This window comes from Ranitomeya variabilis, chromosome 2 (genome assembly GCF_051348905.1).
Source record: "Ranitomeya variabilis isolate aRanVar5 chromosome 2, aRanVar5.hap1, whole genome shotgun sequence".
NCBI lineage: Eukaryota > Metazoa > Chordata > Amphibia > Anura > Dendrobatidae > Ranitomeya > Ranitomeya variabilis.
The window spans coordinates 16,318,384-16,337,669 of NC_135233.1; the positions used below are offsets into that span (position 1 = coordinate 16,318,384).

The 19,286-nt window shown below is 47.4% G+C and overlaps 1 protein-coding gene across 6 annotated transcripts in view; it reads left to right on the forward strand.

The window, feature by feature from the left end:
• The window catches only part of DAAM2 (dishevelled associated activator of morphogenesis 2), a 281,131-nt gene extending 262,250 nt beyond the window's left edge, over nucleotides 1–18,881 (forward strand). For all 6 annotated transcript variants that reach the window (XM_077282013.1, XM_077282018.1, XM_077282017.1 and 3 more), the window contains 5 exons: nucleotides 134–241; nucleotides 1,532–1,592; nucleotides 3,702–3,833; nucleotides 9,682–9,852; nucleotides 14,247–18,881. In XM_077282013.1, coding sequence (XP_077138128.1) covers nucleotides 134–241; nucleotides 1,532–1,592; nucleotides 3,702–3,833; nucleotides 9,682–9,852; nucleotides 14,247–14,462 — 688 coding nt within the window. In that variant the 3' untranslated portion in view covers nucleotides 14,463–18,881. The remainder of the gene's footprint in view (nucleotides 1–133; nucleotides 242–1,531; nucleotides 1,593–3,701; nucleotides 3,834–9,681; nucleotides 9,853–14,246) is intronic.
• The last annotated feature ends 405 nt before the right edge of the window (nucleotides 18,882–19,286 follow it).

Sequence of the window (19,286 nt, forward strand, 5' to 3'; positions counted from 1 at the left end):
TGTGTTGTGAATCCTAATTAAATCCATGTAGGGGGTGAACACTTTTCATAGATTCGTGAGCTCCATCCATGGCTGTCGGGTGATGACTGACGCTCCTGCTCCTCGCTTTAATCGTTGCTATCCTCATCTTTAGGAACATCACCCTCTTGCACTACTTAATTATGATATTTGAGAAGACGTACCCCGATATTCTCAGCATCCAGGGGGAACTGGAGCATCTCTCTGAGGCGGCTAAAGTCAAGTAAGTCACGTTTTACCCAGAAAATGCCACTTGTCCTCAGAGTGACGAGAAGCCATCCTGCCGGCACCTCTGGCCGCGCCGTGTCCTCTCTGCTGTGGACCAGCACACCCAGGCAGGTGTGAATCTATCAGTGTGCCCTCAGCACCGGCCGCTCGTGTTTCTTGTCTCAGACGCTCTCGTTCTGCCAAATCAAATGTTCACATTAGTCTTTCCACACCTGGGTTTTGGTTACTCTTGGTTTCGGGTCAGCGGGGGATCAGTCTCCTCTGACCCTGCCAGGTGGTAACACGATAACGTAACAGAGCAATGGACGGGCCGATGCCGAATGTCCAAAAATAATGAAGGAGGTGCAGCCAGAAGTGAGCTCCGCAGATGCGGGTGGGTGAGAAACCAAGTCCTTCCAGATGTTGTGCAGTGACCACTGCCAGGGCTCTTAAAGAAAAACTCCACCTCCGCAGCTGCAGGGTCATGCGGTGTTCCATGTGACATATCGATATTTCCCTCCATTGAGCCTCTGTGGACTCTGCGGACCTTTGTGTGACCGAGAAGCCACGGGTCTTCTTCTCTGGTGACCACTCTTTCCTTACATGGAGTTACAGCACAGTAGACTGCTTCTCCAGACAACACAGACTTGTATTTAACCTATGCTACTTAGGAAACAGGATTGTGTTTAATTGTTTCAGTATTTTCAAGATCCCTGTTTGCAGTCAGTGAATGGTCGCAGTCTTGTATACATCAAGAAACCTTCAGAGATCGAATGCATTTCATGTCTGGGGGGTTGTTACAGTTGGATCCTGTTGAAGCAACGCTCTGTGAGAACCAGCCCGGACTTCAGATAAACCAGCCTGGACTTCAGATAAACCAGCCTGGACTTCAGATAAACCAGCCAGGACTTCAGACTGATACGTTTCCTGCATTGATACATTGTAACAAATAGTAATGCAGCATAAAGCTCTATTTCCATCTGTGTTGTGGGCACCATCATCGGATGGACCCTGGTAACTTCTAATGGGGTCCATTACTGTCAGTTCATATAAAGCTGAATGTGCAGCGATGGTTCTGAATGCAGCTGTGAACGGAGCCTTAATCTCTGCAGTTTTGCTACAATGTATCAGTGCGGAGACGTCAGAGCATTGACTACACTGGTTAGTATCCACTTTTTAGCTGACCTCAAGACGAGCTGCATCCGAATGGAAACAAGTGTCCTCATTACTGACAGCAAGCAGAGATCTTGTATTGACCACAAAGTCTAGGTTTACACAGGATGATGAATGTTGCAATTTTTTTCAGTTTGGTGGAGTTGGAAAAGGAAGTGCACAACATAAAGAACGGACTGCGAGCCGTGGAGTCTGTGAGTAGTTCTTAACCTTACAGTTTTGGGGTCCAGGGGGGTCATGGGAGAAAACTATCTGTGTTCCTACGAATACCCCAATAGCCCCTGTGTCACCTCCACAGTGACGATTATATAATGTGGGGGCGTATTGGTGACCCCTCTTTATGTTCCCTTCTGTATTTCTGGCAGCCCCTCTACTCCTAATGATACAATGTTCCCTTCATCCTACAATTGTGTCAGTCTTCCCTGCATTCTGCCCATTAATCAGGAGGCTCGGGGGGATTACAGGGATGAGACTTTTCTTGGAAAGGAAAAGCTGCAGTGCAAAAAGCGTAAAAGAAAAGCCGAGAAGAATAGATTGTAGAAGACACAGTGCCGCATCCGTTCCCGAGCCCGAGGGCTTCCCGTCAGTTCTGTGGATTTTCTCCATTTGTGGCCACAGAACATATAATAAGGATTATGTGAAAGCTCGAGAGCCAAGAATGTGACGTACAAACATGGCAGCCGGTGCAAGGTCCGGAGATCAGAGGAGCGATGAGTCTCCTTATGGTGCGCTGGGACCAGGACAGCGAGATCATCAGCCCAACCACATCGCGCGCAAAGGCTGGAAAATTACCCCAAGTTATTAGCAAAGAATTCTAGGAGAATGTGAATAACAAAAAGCCAGAAAATTAGGAAAAGGCTCTTATCACTTGTGTGTTTGAGTATTGATAGGAAGGATGGGGCCAAATTTCCACAGCAGACTCCTCTATCCTCCTCCTCCAGACTCCTCTGTTCCCCACTGTCCTCCTCCTCCAGACTCCTCTGTTCCCCACTGTCCTCCTCCTCCAGATTTCTCTGTCCTCCTCCAGTCTCCTCTGTCCTCAATGCCCCCCTCCATTCTTTCCTCCTGCATTGTCCTCTGCTCCCCCTCACACTGCTCGGTTCCCCTCCAGTCTCATCTTTCCCCCTCCATTGTCCTCTGCCCCCCTCCAGTCTCCTCTTTCCCCTCCAGTATCCTCTGTTTCCCCTCCATTGTCCTCTGCTCCCCTCCAGTCTCCTCTTTCCCCCCGTCCCTCTCCATTCTGTCCCCCTCCATAGTCCTCTGCTCCTCTCCAGACTCCTCTGCTTCCCTCCAGACTCCTCTGCTCCCCACCAGTCTCCTCTTTCCCCTCCATCCCCCTCCATTGTCCTCTGCCCCCCTCCAGTCTCCTCTTTCCCCTCCAGTATCCTCTGTTTCCCCTCCAGTATCCTCTGCTCCCCTCCAGTCTCCTCTTTCCCCCCCGTCCCTCTCCATTCTGTCCCCCTCCATAGTCCTCTGCTCCTCTCCAGACTCCTCTGCTTCCCTCCAGACTCCTCTGCTCCCCACCAGTCTCCTCTTTCCCCTCCATCCCCCTCCATTGTCCTCTGCTCCCCTCCAGACTCCTCTGTTCCCCTCCAGTCTCCTCTTTCCCCCTCCATTGTCCTCTGTTCCCCTCCAGACTCCTGTTTCCCCTCCATTGTCCTCTGTTCCCCACCAGTCTCCTCTGTTCCCCTCCATTGTCCTCTGTTCCCCTCTACACTCCTCTGTTCCCCACCAGTCTCCTCCGTTCCCCACTAGTCTCCTCTTTCCCCTCCAGTCTCCTCTGTTCCCCACCAGTCTCCTCTTTCCCCTCCAGTCTCCTCTGTCCCCCTCCATTGTCCTCTGCTACCCCCCAGACTCCTCTGTTCCCCTCCACACTCCTCTGTTCCCCTCCACACTCCTCTTTCCCCTCCAGTCTCCTCTTTCCCTCTTTCCCCTCCAGTCTCTTCTGTTCCCCTCCAGTCTCTTCTGTTCCCCTCCAGTCTCTTCTGTTCCCCTCCAGTCTCCTCTTTCCCCCTTCATTGTCCTCTTTCCCCCTCCATTGTCCTCTGCTCCCCTCCATTGTCCTCTGCTCCCCTCCACACTCCTCTGTTCCCCTCCAGTCTCCTCTGTTCCCCTCCATTGTCCTCTGTTCCCCTCCAGTCTCCTCTTTACCCTCCAGTCTCCTCTTTCCCCCTCCATTGTCCTCCAGACCCCGCTGACTCCCTCGGCATTGTCATGCACTAGTCACCTCTTGCCGGTTCGGTGTTGTGGTGAATGGGACTCTGTCATCCATAACTTTGCAGTAATTATGTCCTCGTTTTCAGGAGCTGGACTACCAGCAGCGGTACTACCGGGATCCGGAGGACCGTTTCGTGCCGGTTATGGGGGACTTCATCACAGTAGCCAGTTTCAGCTTCTCTGAGCTCGAGGACCTCCTGAGCGAGGCCCGGGATAAGGTGGGCGCCTCTCTGACCTACAATACGAAATCCTCTCCTGATCCCGAGTTACGTCCTCCATTCACGTCCAGAGCTGCATTCACGATTCTGCTGCTGAATGAGTGAAGTGTACATGGACCATCTTCTCTTTCCGCAGACAGTGGTTTGGATGCTTTGAATGTGATTGCAGAAATAAGATTTATTCTTTATCATTTAGTTCTTGCTGTCTAGTCATGAACCAGAAAGCTCAGGCTGAACAGATCTTCCACTCACACACACAGCTGCAATCCCTCTTCTCTGGGTTTCTGCCTGTCCCGGGTTATCCTGACCTTCACAAGTGACATCCGCTCCTCACTCTCGTGAGTCAGTGATCACTGCCATTCTGACATTAAATTCATGCACCAGGGGGCTCTGGATGAACAGCTATTGGGGCTTCTTAGGTGATTGAATTGGTTAAGGAGACAGAGTAGAGAGCATCCATGGCTGTGTCTGGGATCCATGGGGCCCCTGTAGAAGATGGGGGCTGCTGCGGGTTTCTGGGGGGATGCAGATGATTACAGGCTGGGATTTGGGAGAATATTGGGAGCGGCACGTTCCTGCTGCAGGAATGTTTGTTTGACGTTTCCCTCTCGTTCACCCTCCATAATCCTCACAGTAAGCAGAGTCTTAAGAAAGTGCGAGTTCTGGCGCGGGGTCTGAGGAGCGAGGACTGCGGGGTCTGCGGGAATCTGTCCTGGCAGAGCTCAGGGCTGCAGAGGGGGAATCACCGAGCCCTCCGAGCCTCTCTTAAAGGGGCGCGAGACCTGCGTTTATCTTTTCTCCGCTGAACGGAATGATTGCTCTCTGTTATCAGCCTTTAATTGGGTGGACTACAATCTATTACTCCCTGTTATCAGCCATTACTGGGGAGAGGCTGGCTGTAGTAATCTATTGCTCTCTGTTATCAGCCAGTGCAGAGTATTGAGAGGTATAGACTTATAGATTCTATACAATTGATTCTCCGGGGATGGGTCAGTATTTCCAGGCTATGACACTGAGCGTCTAAGACTGGTTTCACATTTGCGTTTTGGTAGGGTTAGGATCCCTAGGGTTAGGGGTAGGGTTAGGGTTAGGATACCTAGGGTTAGGGGTAGGGTTAGGGTTAGGATACCTAGGGTTAGGGGTAGGGTTAGGGTTAGGATACCTAGGGTTAGGGGTAGGGTTAGGGTTAGGATACCTAGGGTTAGAGGTAGGGTTAGGGGTAGGGTTAGGATCCCTAGGGTTAGGGGTAGGGTTAGGATACCTAGGGTTAGGGGTAGGGTTAGGGCTAGGGTTAGGATCCCTAGGGTTAGGGGTAGGGTTAGGGTTAGGATACCTAGGGTTAGGGGTAGGGTTAGGGTTAGGATACCTAGGGTTAGAGGTAGGGTTAGGGGTAGGGTTAGGATCCCTAGGGTTAGGGGTAGGGTTAGGATACCTAGGGTTAGGGGTAGGGTTAGGGCTAGGGTTAGGATCCCTAGGGTTAGGGGTAGGGTTAGGGGTAGGGTTAGGATACCTAGGGTTAGGGGTAGGGGTAGGATACCTAGGGTTAGGGGTAGGGTTAGGATCCCTTTATCACCTTGATGGTGGGGGGTGGCTTATAAGTGTGTATTCTTGTTTTTTTCTATAAAAATGCATGCGTTTTTAATGCAAACAAATGCATGTGCTTAAAAACGCATGTGTTTACATAGACAGCAATATGTTTTTTTGCAGCGAAAAAAGCCGCTAAAAATTACTACAGGTTGCATTTCTGCAACAAAACGCAAGCATAAAAAAAATGCATGCGTTGTCAAAACGCGGCAAAACGCATGCAAAAAAACGCAAGTGTGAAACCAGCCTACCTCTGGGATCTCTGCTGGTTTCCCTGGTAAATCTTCCTGTTTATAAATCTCATATAATAACATTGTATCTGCACGGAGCGGCCAATCACAGAGCAGACATTGGAACCAATGATGGATTGCAGAATTGTTCACATCCTGCCATAACAGCCAATCAGGAAGCAGGTGGTCGTGCTGCCAGGTGGTCGTGCTGCCAGGTGGTCGTGCCGCCAGGTGGTCGTGCCGCCAGGTGGTCGTGCCGCCAGGTGGTCGGAGCGCTCGGCCGGCGCACTGCTCCTGACTTGTTTGCTGAAGAAATAAAGAGTCTGAGCCAATTATGACTTGGAAGAAGTGAGATAATAAGGAATCTGCAGAATAAGGAAATATTCCTCGAGGTGTGAAACCTGCGGCGAGCGCCCGGCCACGGCTGGGAGGAATCTGTGCCTCTTTTTTATGTCACTCCATGTAAATCGCTTATTGCCCGGTGTCCTCCGGTCTCTGGGCTTTTTACCACCGCAGAGAGGGAATCGCTTTACAGCATTCTGCTTTATAGACCAAAAATCCCGGCCGTGGGGTGTAAGGGGTTAAAGCACCAAAATTCCCCCCGGACCTGGAAAACTTGTGTAAAGCAGAAGTAAGGTTATTAATCCTGAATTGCAGCTCAGTGATGATACATTGCAGTCTGCTGACACTGGGAAAGCTGGGTGATAGCTCAGGGATGATACATTCCAGTCTGCTGACACTGGGAAAGCTGGGTGATAGCTCAGGGATGATACATTGCAGTCTGCTGACACTGGGAAAGCTGGGTGATAGCTCAGGGATGATACATTCCAGTCTGCTGACACTGGGAAAGCTGGGTGATAGCTCAGGGATGATACATTCCAGTCTGCTGACACTGGGAAAGCTGGGTCATAGCTCAGGGATGATACATTCCAGTCTGCTGACACTGGGAAAGCTGGGTGATAGCTCAGGGATGATACATTCCAGTCTGCTGACACTGGGAAAGCTGGGTCATAGCTCAGTGATGATACATTGCAGATTGCTGACACTGGGAAAGCTGGGTTATAGCTCAGTGATGATACATTCCCGACTGCTGAGACTGGGAAAGCTGGGTTATAGCTCAGTGATGATACATTACAGACTGCTGAGACTGGGAAAGCTGGGTTATAGCTCAGTGATGATACATTGCAGATTGCTGACACTGGGAAAGCTGGGTTATAGCTCAGTGATGATACATTCCAGACTGCTGAGACTGGGAAAGCTGGGTTATAGCTCAGGGATGATACATTGCAGACTGCTGACACTGGGAAAGCTGGGTTATAGCTCAGGTATGATACATTGCAGACTGTTAACACTGGGAAAGCTGGGTTATAGCTCAGGGATGATACATTTCAGACTGTTAACACTGGGAAAGCTGGGTTATAGCTCAGTGATGATACATTCCAGACTGCTAACACTGGGAAAGCTGGGTTATAGCTCAGGGATGATACATTGCAGACTGCTGAGACTGGGAAAGCTGGGTGATAGCTCAGGGATGATACATTCCAGACTGCTGACACTGGGAAAGCTGGGTTATAGCTCAGTGATGATACATTGCAGATTGCTGACACTGGGAAAGCTGGGTTATAGCTCAGTGATGATACATTCCAGACTGCTGAGACTGGGAAAGCTGGGTTATAGCTCAGGGATGATACATTGCAGACTGCTGACACTGGGAAAGCTGGGTTATAGCTCAGGTATGATACATTGCAGACTGTTAACACTGGGAAAGCTGGGTTATAGCTCAGGGATGATACATTGCAGACTGTTAACACTGGGAAAGCTGGGTTATAGCTCAGTGATGATACATTCCAGACTGCTAACACTGGGAAAGCTGGGTTATAGCTCAGGGATGATACATTGCAGACTGCTGAGACTGGGAAAGCTGGGTGATAGCTCAGGGATGATACATTCCAGTCTGCTGACACTGGGAAAGCTGGGTCATAGCTCAGTGATGATACATTGCAGATTGCTGACACTGGGAAAGCTGGGTTATAGCTCAGTGATGATACATTCCAGACTGCTGAGACTGGGAAAGCTGGGTTATAGCTCAGGGATGATACATTGCAGACTGCTGACACTGGGAAAGCTGGGTTATAGCTCAGGTATGATACATTGCAGACTGTTAACACTGGGAAAGCTGGGTTATAGCTCAGGGATGATACATTGCAGACTGTTAACACTGGGAAAGCTGGGTTATAGCTCAGGGATGATACATTGCAGACTGCTGACACTGGGAAAGCTGGGTTATAGCTCAGGGATGATACATTGCAGACTGTTAACACTGGGAAAGCTGGGTTATAGCTCAGGGATGATACGTTGCAGACTGCTGACACTGGGAAAGCTGGGTTATAGCTCAGGGATGATACATTGCAGACTGTTAACACTGGGAAAGCTGGGTTATAGCTCAGTGATGATACATTCCAGACTGCTAACACTGGGAAAGCTGGGTTATAGCTCAGGGATGATACATTGCAGACTGCTGAGACTGGGAAAGCTGGGTGATAGCTCAGGGATGATACATTCCAGTCTGCTGACACTGGCAAAGCTGGGTCATAGCTCAGTGATGATACATTGCAGATTGCTGACACTGGGAAAGCTGGGTTATAGCTCAGGGATGATACATTGCAGACTGTTAACACTGGGAAAGCTGGGTTATAGCTCAGGGATGATACATTGCAGACTGCTGACACAGGGAAAGCTGGGTGATAGCTCAGGGATGATACATTCCAGACTGCTGACATTGGGAAAGCTGGGTGATAGCTCAGTGATGATTCATTGCAGACTGCGGACACTGGGAAAGCTGGGTCATAGCTCAGTGATGATACATACCAGACTACTGAGACTGGGAAAGCTGGGTGATAGCTCAGGGATGATACATACTAGACTGCTGACACTGGGAAAGCTGGGTGATAGCTCAGGGATGATTCATTGCAGACTGCTGAGACTGGGAAAGATGGGTTATAGCTCAGGGATGAAACATTGCAGACTGCTGACACTGGGAAAGCTGGGTGATAGCTCAGTGATGATTCATTGCAGACTGCTGAGACTGGGAAAGCTGGGTTATAGCTCAGGGATGATACATTATGGGACTACTGCATACTGTATTTTACATCAGTATTTGTAGCCAAAACCAGCAGTGGGTGATAAATGCAGAATTTGGTGACGAGTTTCCATGATACTTTTCCTGTGATTTTTCCTCTCCTGATTTTGGCTACAAACACTGATGTAGAATACTGACCATACACTGCTAGTGTGAACGAGGCCTTAGACTTATTGCACCTCGGGGCTTCTTCTTCCCATCGGACATCAGCAGGTCTCCTCCGTCCTGATTTTCAGTCTTCACTGTAATTTTACCGTTCTGTTCAGTGAAATAGAAGCTGAGAATGGACAGAACCCACTGAACAGCGAGTCTGTGTGTCCTGTACTGGAGATTTCAATGCTGCGTGTGTGTGATATTTAGTGGTTGTTACGGGACCCCTGAGCCTTAAAGGGGCTGTTCCACCTTCATAGATTGTATTTATAATATCAAGCATTTTTGCAATTTACTGCTTACTTAAATCTGCAGCCGTTCTTTAGATATTGACACTTTTCTTTTGTTTACAGCTCGTTGCTTAGGAAACCGACCACCGCTGCAGACTAGTTTGTAACCGCTGCTCTGAAATTGGCTGGGATTAGGGGGTATCTGCGCACTCCGGCTTCAAATCAGCGCTTACAAGCTCAATAGAAAAAGGCAGCGGTGGTCGGTCTCCAAAGCAACGGTCAGTAGACAAAGGAAAATGGCTCATAGCTCAAGAACGGCTGAACATTTAATAAGTAACAAAATTGCAAAATTGCTGGTATTTACAAACAGTGTGCGAGCGCCCCATCGATGAAGGAGGGAACAGCCTGTAATGGAGGACGCGGATATTTCTCGTTGCGGACGATGTTCTCAATATCTGTTGCTCTTCTCACTACTTGCCGTCTCTCACCGTCTCCATTCTTTCCAATTCTTTTAGTTCGCCAAAGCAATGAAACATTTTGGAGAATCCGAGGGTAAAATGCAGCCAGATGAGTTTTTTGGCATTTTCGATACTTTTTTGCAGTCGTTTTCTGAGGCGAAGCAAGATCTGGAGAACATGAGAAAAAAGAAAGAGGAAGAGGAACGGCGGGCTCGGATGGAGGCCATGGTGAGTCCGCGGGATTTTGTCCTTTATTTCATTTTCATTTTACAAATAGGATTTTTCAATGTTAAAAAATGGAGATAGATAGAGCTGTAATGCTTTGTCTTACCTGCGGGGGCGCTGTAGGGAATTGTCACACCTTGAGGTTATCTGGCCACATTCAATTTTTCAGAAAATCCTTGCAGGAAACATACTGAAAATTAGATGTAAAAATATCCGCTAATAATCGGACTGACCTAAGGAGACGGCTCGTAAAAGCTTCTTGAGACTTGTGGATGAGTGTCCATGTCCGGCTCCTCGCCTTCTAACGCTGCTGTTTGCTGGAGGTTTATAGCACCCAGCAGCAATGGTGACAGGGACCGGCCAGAACTTGGGTCCCGCTCGCTGCAGTCAGCGGCTTGGGCTGATGTGTATGATGTTTGGCACAAAGCTGAGGACGTTTTCTTATCATTCATAAAACAATGGAGAATACGGTAAAAGATGAAGTGATTCCCGCTCCGCTCATTCTGTCTAAAGACCGTTGTAAAGGAAAGTGCTGGATCCCGACCTAAATATCAAAGCAAAGAATTCTGCCCTAGAAAACTGCGCGGATCGTCCATCTATAGGTAAGAAGTCGCTTTACATCCTGCAGAAAAGGCTGAACAAGAGGGTGTAACGGTGACACCTAGTGGTGAACATAGGTAAAGCAGATGTTGTAGATTCTGGTGTCCGAGTAATGACATCACTAGAGATCAGCGGTGACATCACTGAGAATGCCTCCTATCCATCACCAGAGATCAGCGGTGACATCACTGAGAATGTCTCCTATCCATCACCAGAGATCAGCGGTGACATCAATGAGAATGCCTCCTATCCATCACCAGAGATCAGCGGTGACATCACTGAGAATGTCTCCTATCCATCACCAGAGATCAGCGGTGACATCACTGAGAATGTCTCCTATCCATCACTAGAGATCAGCGGTGACATCACTGAGAATGCCTCCTATCCATCACCAGAGATCAGCGGTGACATCACTGAGAATGTCTCCTATCCATCACCAGAGATCAGCGGTGACATCACTGAGAATGTCTCCTATCCATCACCAGAGATCAGCGGTGACATCACTGAGAATGTCTCCTATCCATCACCGGAGATCAGCGGTGACATCACTGAGAATGTCTCCTATCCATCACCAGAGATCAGCGGTGACATCACTGAGAATGTCTCCTATCCATCACCAGAGATCAGCGGTGACATCACTGAGAATGCCTCCTATCCATCACCAGAGATCAGCGGTGACATCACTGAGAATGCCTCCTATCCATCACCAGAGATTAGCAGTGACATCACTAGAGATCAGCGGTGAAATCATTGAGAATGACGCCTCCTCGTGTGCAGCAATGATAGTGAAGGATATAATGTTTTTGCACAATGTTCTGTTTGGATAGTTGTATATTTATGTATTTTCCGTATTCCCTTCCTTTGAGGTCCATGCTGTCAGACTCTACGTCCCCTTCTCCATGCGAGTGGCGGTGGTGTATCGTCCTCCCGGCCCCTCTCATCAGTTCCTGGATCACTTTGCCACCTGGCTTCCACACTTTCTCTCCTGTGACACCCCCACCCTTATCATGGGTGATTTCAACATCCACGTTGCTTCTGCCCTCTCCCCATCTGCTTCTCACCTTTTCTAACCTCCTCATTCGGCCTCTCGCAGCATACTAACTCTCCAACGCATGAAGACGGAAACTCCCTCGACTTGGTTTTCTCCCAGCTTTGCTCAGTGGACAATTTCACAAACTCCCCTCTCCCGCTCTCTGACCACAACCTTCTTTCTTTCTCTATCAAGAGCTGCCATCCCGCTCAGGTCACCCCCACTTTCCACACTTATAGAAACATACAGGCCATTAACACCCAGAAACTTATGAAGAACTTGCAGTCCTCATTGGCCCCAATCTCCGCCATCTCATGTCCTGATTCTGCTCTGAAGCATTACAATGAAACCCTGCAAAGTGCCCTGGATGAAGCTGCACCTCCTATACATAGAACAACTCGGCACAGACGGCAACAACCCTGGCACACGCTGCAAACACGTTTCCTGCAGCGGTGCTCCGTGTGCGACGAACGTCTACCCGAAGATTTCATCCATTATAAGTTCATGCTAAAAACATACAACTCTGCCCTTCACCTCTCCAAACAAACCTATTTCAACACCCTCATCACCTCACTGTCAAATAACCCTAAACGTCTCTTTGACACTTTCCAGTCCCTACTCAACCCAAGAGAGCAGGCCCCAACCACGGATCTCCACCCTGACGATCTGGCCAATTACTTCAAAGAAAAAATTGACCACATTTGACATGAAATTATCTCCCAATCTCTTCATACCATGCACTGTCCTCCCTCCCCCACTGCATCTAGTTCACTCTCTGACTTTGAACCAGTTACAGAAGAAGAAGTAAGCAGGCTCCTTGCATCTTCTCGCCCAACCACTTGCACCAGTGACCCCATTCCGTCACATCTCCTCCAGTCCCTTTCCCCGGCTGTCACCTCTCACCTAACAAAAATATTCAACCTTTCTCTCTTCCGGTATTTTTCCCTCCTCATTTAAGCATGCCATCATACATCCATTACTTAAAAAACCAAAACTGTGCCGCTAATTATAGACCTGTCTCTAACCTTCCCTTCATCTCTAAACTCCTGGAACGCCTGGTCCACTCCCGTCTTACCCGCTATCTCTCAGATAACTCTCTTCTCGACCCTCTTCAATCTGGCTTCCGCTCTTTACACTCTACTGAAACTGCCCTCACTAAAGTCTCTAATGACCTACTAACAGCTAAATCTAATGGTCACTACTCCATGCTAATTCTATTGGATCTTTCCGCAGCATTCGACACTGTGGATCATCAGCTCCTCCTCACTATGCTCCGCTCCATCGGCATCAAGGACACCGTTCTCTCTTGGTTCTCCTCCTATCTCTCTGACCGATCCTTCACTGTATGTTTTGCTGGTTCCTCCTCCTCTCACCTTCCCCTTACTGTTGGGGTTCCTCAAGGATCAGTCCTAGGCCCCCTCCTCTTCTCTTTGTATACTGCCCCTATTGGACAAACAATCAGTAGATTTGGTTTCCAGTACCATCTCTATGCTGATGACACCCAATTATACACCTCTTCTCCTGCTTTCACTCCGACCTTCTTAGAAAACACCAGTGATTGTCTTCCCGCTGTCTCTAACATCATGTCCTCCCTCTATCTGAAACTGAACCTGTCAAAAACTAACCTCCTCATGTTCTCTCCCTCTACTAACCTACCTTTGCCTGACATTGCCATCTCCGTGTGTGGTTCCTCCATTACTCCAAAGCAACATGCCCGCTGCCTTGGGGTCATCCTTGGTTCCGAGCTTTCATTCACCCCCCACATCCCATCACTGGCTCGCTCTTCTTATCTGCATCTCAAAAATATTTCTAGAATTCGCCCTTTTCTTACTTTCGACTCTGCAAAAACTCTTACTGTCTCACTTATTCATTCTCGTCTGGACTATTGTAACTCTCTACTAATCGGCCTCCCTCTTACCAAACTCTCCCCGCTCCAATCTGTCCTGAATGCTGCTGCCAGGATTATATTCCTCACCAACCGTTACACCGATGCCTCTACCCTGTGCCAGTCATTACACTGGCTACCCATCCACTCCAGAATCCAGTACAAAACTACTACCCTCATCCACAAAGCACTCCATGGCTCAGCACCACCCTACATCTCCTCTCTGGTCTCAGTCTACCACCCTACCCGTGCCCTCCGCTCTGCTAATGACCTCAGGTTAGCATCCTCAATAATCAGAACCTCCCACTCCCGTCTCCAAGACTTTACACGTGCTGCGCCGATTCTTTGGAATGCACTACCTAGGTTAATACGATTAATCCCCAATCCCCACAGTTTTAAGTGTGCCCTAAAAACTCATTTGTTCAGACTGGCCTACCGCCTCAACGCATTAACCTAACTATCCTTGTGTGGCCCATTAAAAAAAAAATACAAATAATCAGGTTCCTTGCATCGTGTTCTCATACACTTTATGCAGTTAATAGCCTCTGTGTCTGTACTGCTACATACTTAGGCTGTTAACTGGTTCATGCAGCTTTACATGAACACCCGAGCCTTACACTATGGCTGGTCCGAATAACTAAAGCAATTGTTACCATCCACCTCTCGTGTCTCCCCTTTTCCTCATAGTTTGCAAGCTCGCGAGCAGGGCCCTCATTCCTCCTGGTATCTATTTTGAACTGTGATTTCTGTTATGCTGTAATGTCTATTGTCTGTACAAGTCCCCTCTATAAGTTGTAAAGCGCTGCGGAATATGTTGGCGCTATATAAATACAATTATTATTATTATTATTCTATAATTTCTTTTCTTTCTTTTGTTTTTAGCTCAAGGATCAACGCGAGAAGGAGCGGCGACTTAAGAAAGCCAAAGCCGGAAGTATATCGGAGGAAGGAGGCGAGTTTGACGATCTTGTGTCTGCATTACGATCAGGAGAAGTCTTTGATAAGGACATATCCAAACTTAAGAGAAACCGGAAACGTTCTGGGAACCAACTTTTGGACCCCAGTAGGGAAAGGGCAGTGACCAAGCTAAATTATTAGGAACCAGACGTTGGAGACCTAGCGGTGGAGGACTGTGGTGTGTGGAGGACTCAAGGTCAGCAGAAACTGCCCTCTGAGTGACTGAGATCATCGCGCCAGAGCTTGAGGGTCCCACTTTTTGAAGTGCCTCAGGGGAGAACCGGAATGGACCAGGTCCATGTCTACAAGACCTGCCGGAGAGCGCACCCTGTGTCCGGGGTCACGTGCTGCAGTCACGCTTTACAAGTGCCAAATATCTTAATTTTTTTGCACTGTCGAAACCTTCGGAATTATCGGTATTTTGTACAGTATCTATCCTAAGGCTTTAAGCTCTTAAAAAAAACATTTCACCCGTCCATGGGAGATGCCAATAACAGATGTAAATAGCAAATTCCAGGTTTGGAATCTGAAGCAAAAATGTAACTTTTTTTTTTACATTTTCTTTTTAAATGTAACTGTAAAGTCCCAGCTGCAAGTAATAGTATCAGTGGGTATTTAATAAGTCCACCTCCACCTCCCCACCACCGGACCTTGCACAAACCTTCTCCTTGTAATTCCAGGACCATCTCCAAAATCTAAAAAAAAAAACCCTTGTACAATTGCAACATGTTGTGCACTTTTTACCTTTTTGATGTGTTGCCACGGTTAGTATTGGCTTCGAGGACGCTGTTACACAAAGGGCAAACTATGAAAAATCTCAGCTGCCTCATCAAAAGCACAAAGGTTTTGTAACAAAAAAATAGGAAAAAAGGGAACAAAAAAATATGCATCATCAGATTCTGGAAGCGAACGTTATCACGGCCAAGACTTGGAATGTATCCTGGAACGGACGCATGGGTTGTCTCATAGCACATGATACCACAGGGACACAAGTCACAGGATTTAGCATCTAGGACATCACCGTAGACTTTCTTTGACCTCAAGTTGGTGTTCAAGAAGTTGGGCCAAGAAGGCAGTGGTTGGATGCAAAACATCTGTGTAGTATCCCTACGTTTTCCTTAAAGCTCTTGTCTGCTTGAAGTCTGGAACCACTGGTGGTGTCACCTTTACATAAAGCTCGCTGTTTTGGGTCTTTTGGAGACATCGCCATAAGCCATCGGTTAGAAGGAGACACATCCATGGAAACATCTTGGAAAATATGTGGCAAGAAAAAGAACAAACCTTGCAGATATTTTGGGACCAGAACCCCAATCAGTAATTAGTTTCTTGACCTTCTCGCGAGGCAGCACAGAACTTTCAGATGTTCTCTATGGTGGTCGTAGACTTGGATATACTTGTAAAATCTGTGTCCCAACCTAAAAGTCTTAAGTGAATGGAATTCTTTTGGAGACGTGATGGACCATTGGTGAGAATAGGAGCCAGTGGCAAGAGATTATACAGAACCTTGGTCTGATTGATGACTTGGGTCTCTGGTTACCGTCTTCAGGTGGGACGGTGTAGTGTTTGGGTCAGTGAGCAACTTGCACATGCATTGATCCTAACTCTGGTCATTGGTCTGGTGGAGAAGGTTTGATCATTAACGCATCCCACAATTTTACCTACATTTTCTTATTACGTCCTACTCATCCCTCATGGATCAGTGATAGAACCGGGCCCCACGACTGAAGTCACTTCTGTGGAAGCGAAGCACTTACCCTGGGGGACGTGGGTCCTGGTATCGTCTGTGGCAATAATATATATATGTTGACTGGTATTGATGTAACTTTCTTTTTTTTGTAATTGGGTTTTCAATATGTAAAAGGGAAAGTGACAGATGACGGAAAATATTTGGAGCCGCAAACGATATTCTGGTGCTTCTTCTAGAAAGCATCATGAGCGGGATAAGCCGTGCGGAGGCAGGAGCTCTGCACAGGGAGCTCCGCGCTGAACATTGCGGAGCAGAGATTTCTGTAGGGTCGATGGTACCTGCGGTCACATTTGCCTTCTGATCAGACCCCGATTGCCCATAACCGTGCCCCCCGATTGCATTTAGATGCCACAAGAAATATTCCAAGAGAGCTCCACAAGATTCCACACATTTGTGGGATAGTTACTTTCTGTAATGTTGCAGGTGATGGGGTTTGGGTTTCCGACTTCTTGCAGTTAGTAAAAGTTTACAGTTCTGTACTGAAAAAACAAAAGCAGATGACCCCCAACTGACCCCCCCATTAGGAGGAGATTTGAGACAATGTAGAATCCAACAAGAAGTTTGATAAATAAATAACTCATAAGGCGAGAAGATACAGAACAGCAGAGACAGAGCGGACCAAGTATGGGCCGTGATGGGGCAGACGGACCCTCCAGCCTTACATTACTGATGGGAAAATATATATATATATATATATATAATATAAAAGTTGAAGTTTTACAACTTTTGTAGGCCTCGGCCTGCCATTTCTCAGCATTTTCTTACATCTCTTCATGCTCTCAAAAACTTTCAAGAACGGTCATGTTTACTCTGCTCTGAGTCAAGTAGAAAGTAGGAGATTTGCTCCAAATTTATTAAAAGGGAACGCGCCTTGTGGTATTCCTAGTCAGAGGCAATGGCAGAACGTGAAGCTCATGAGCCCCAATGTAACATTTCCAACAGGAACCTTTAGCAAAAAAAAAAAGTTGGACATTTCAGCGCCAAACAATGTATCAAGTGCAGCTGGATCGGGAAATCGTAGTATAAAAAGTGTGAGCGGGATATCTGCCCATGACGGTGAGGAAGAATGCTCTGATTCACTGGCAGCAAGCAGAGATCTTGGGGAGGAGTTGAAACGTTCATTAAATTGCGGAAGTTTTTATTATTATTATTATTTTTTTTTACATCTGATTGAACAGACATGAGAGCACAATCTGGGGGCATTCTTAGGTTGGGGCGCGGGCGGCGGCAGGGATCTTACTCCGATTTCCCTGCTGCGGTGAATGGCGGAGAGTAAGTGATGATGATGATGGACGTAGATGTAGACTGTCCGCGTGATGTCGGGGGACGGATCCTCATGTTTTGGAGCAGTGATGACCCCAGAATAATGGTCGTGCGAAGTGAATAGGTAAAGCTCCATCTTATGAGCCGCTTATCCGTCATGACGCTGATCATTGCTGCAAACTGAGGACCTGAACAAATGTGCAAGAAACTTAACAAGGAACTTGTTTTTTTTTTTTTGTAACTAACTGCATTGCACATTGATGCGATCTAATAAAATAACTTCTGTTTAGCAGCACAGAGTATTTCAGGAGGAGAAATAGGACGGAGACAAAGCCCAGGCTGAGGGTTACATAGTAAAAGAGGCAGCAGCACAAAGTATTTAAGCAGAAGAGAATGATGATCTTGTGGAGGGTCATAGACTTAGGGAGACGTATAGGAGAAGATGAGTCGCCCAGCAGCACAGAGTGTTACAGGAGAACCGTGAGAAGGACGAAATAGAAAAAGGGGTCAAGAGCCCAAACAGCACAAAGTGTTAGAGGAGAAACGCACGGACCGTCTATATTGTAGGCAAGGACAAGGATAAGGGAACAAGTGGGGGGCTACGTTTCAGGAGTTATTTACAGGGACCCCCGTAGCACAGAGTATTTCAGGAGCATATGAGGCACCTGCCGCTTATATGATGCTGTTGGTGAGGACAAGGTTAAACCTGATGGAAAAAAATGAAGAGTTGATTGTTGCAAGCAGGGAAGTTACATAGTAGAAGGAAGCGGGGCCCCAGCAGCACAGAGTGTTTCAGAGCTGGACTCTGCCGCTCTTCGATCACTATATGTTATTAACTTGAATTAAGACGTCTAATATAATGAGACTTTTATGTATGTAACACCGATAACCGTAATGTGGCGATGCACGTACCAAACCCCCATCATTACAGTCTGTACGACCAGATCCACACGACCGCGCAGGAGAAAGGCACGGACATGGCCGACACTGAGCGCAGCACAACGTCGCTGACAAAACACCCCAACATCCATCTAAATCATAGAATCACAGTCCCAGAATCATAGAGGATGGGGGTCTAGGTGGGCGAAGAGGGAATCGCAGACTTCTGGGCTTCGTGGCCAGGATCAAAATCCCAATAACAACGTTGCAAAAGTTGTAACAAGTTTGCACTTTTTATGGCTTTTAGCCAAATCTTTCCCCCGAGAAAAACAGCATATGGAGAACTCGTCAGTATTAATATAAAGGGAGAGGTGTTAATATCCTGTATATTTTTGTAACATTGTATTTCCTAATGTACGTTCGTAACTGTAGAGGGCGCTATGGTGCAGCAAAGGTCCAGTACTCTCCATGTACATTATACACGACGACATCTCATCTCCGGCCAGGAGATGCTCCTTTTTTTTTTTTTTTGTTGTGGGAGCAATGTGTGCTGTTGGGTCAGTTAAAAATATAAAATGACTTAAATTAAATTTGTAGTGTACCTTTAACTGCACCTTTTATTAGAATATACTGTCTTACTAGAGAAAAATAAACTATGAATATATAATTTCCTTTCTTTGTCTACGAGTCTGATTAATTTCATCTTTCTAGAGGTCAGAGAATCATTCAAATACAGAGGGACAAATGGAAGCTCTTATATACAGATACATATGATAAAATTCTCTGCAGTCACCACTAGGGGGAGCTCCCTGTATACAGAGATACATGATAAGATACTGTCTGCAGCCACCACTAGGGGGAGCTCCCTGTATACAGAGATACATGATAAGATCCAGTCTGCAGTCACCACTAGGGGGAGCTCCCTGTATACAGAGATACATGATAAGATCCTGTCTGCAGCCACCACTAGGGGGAGCTCCCTGTATACAGAGATACATGATAAGATTCTGTCTGCAGCCACCACTAGGGGGAGCTCCCTGTATACAGAGATACATGATAAGATCCTGTCTGCAGCC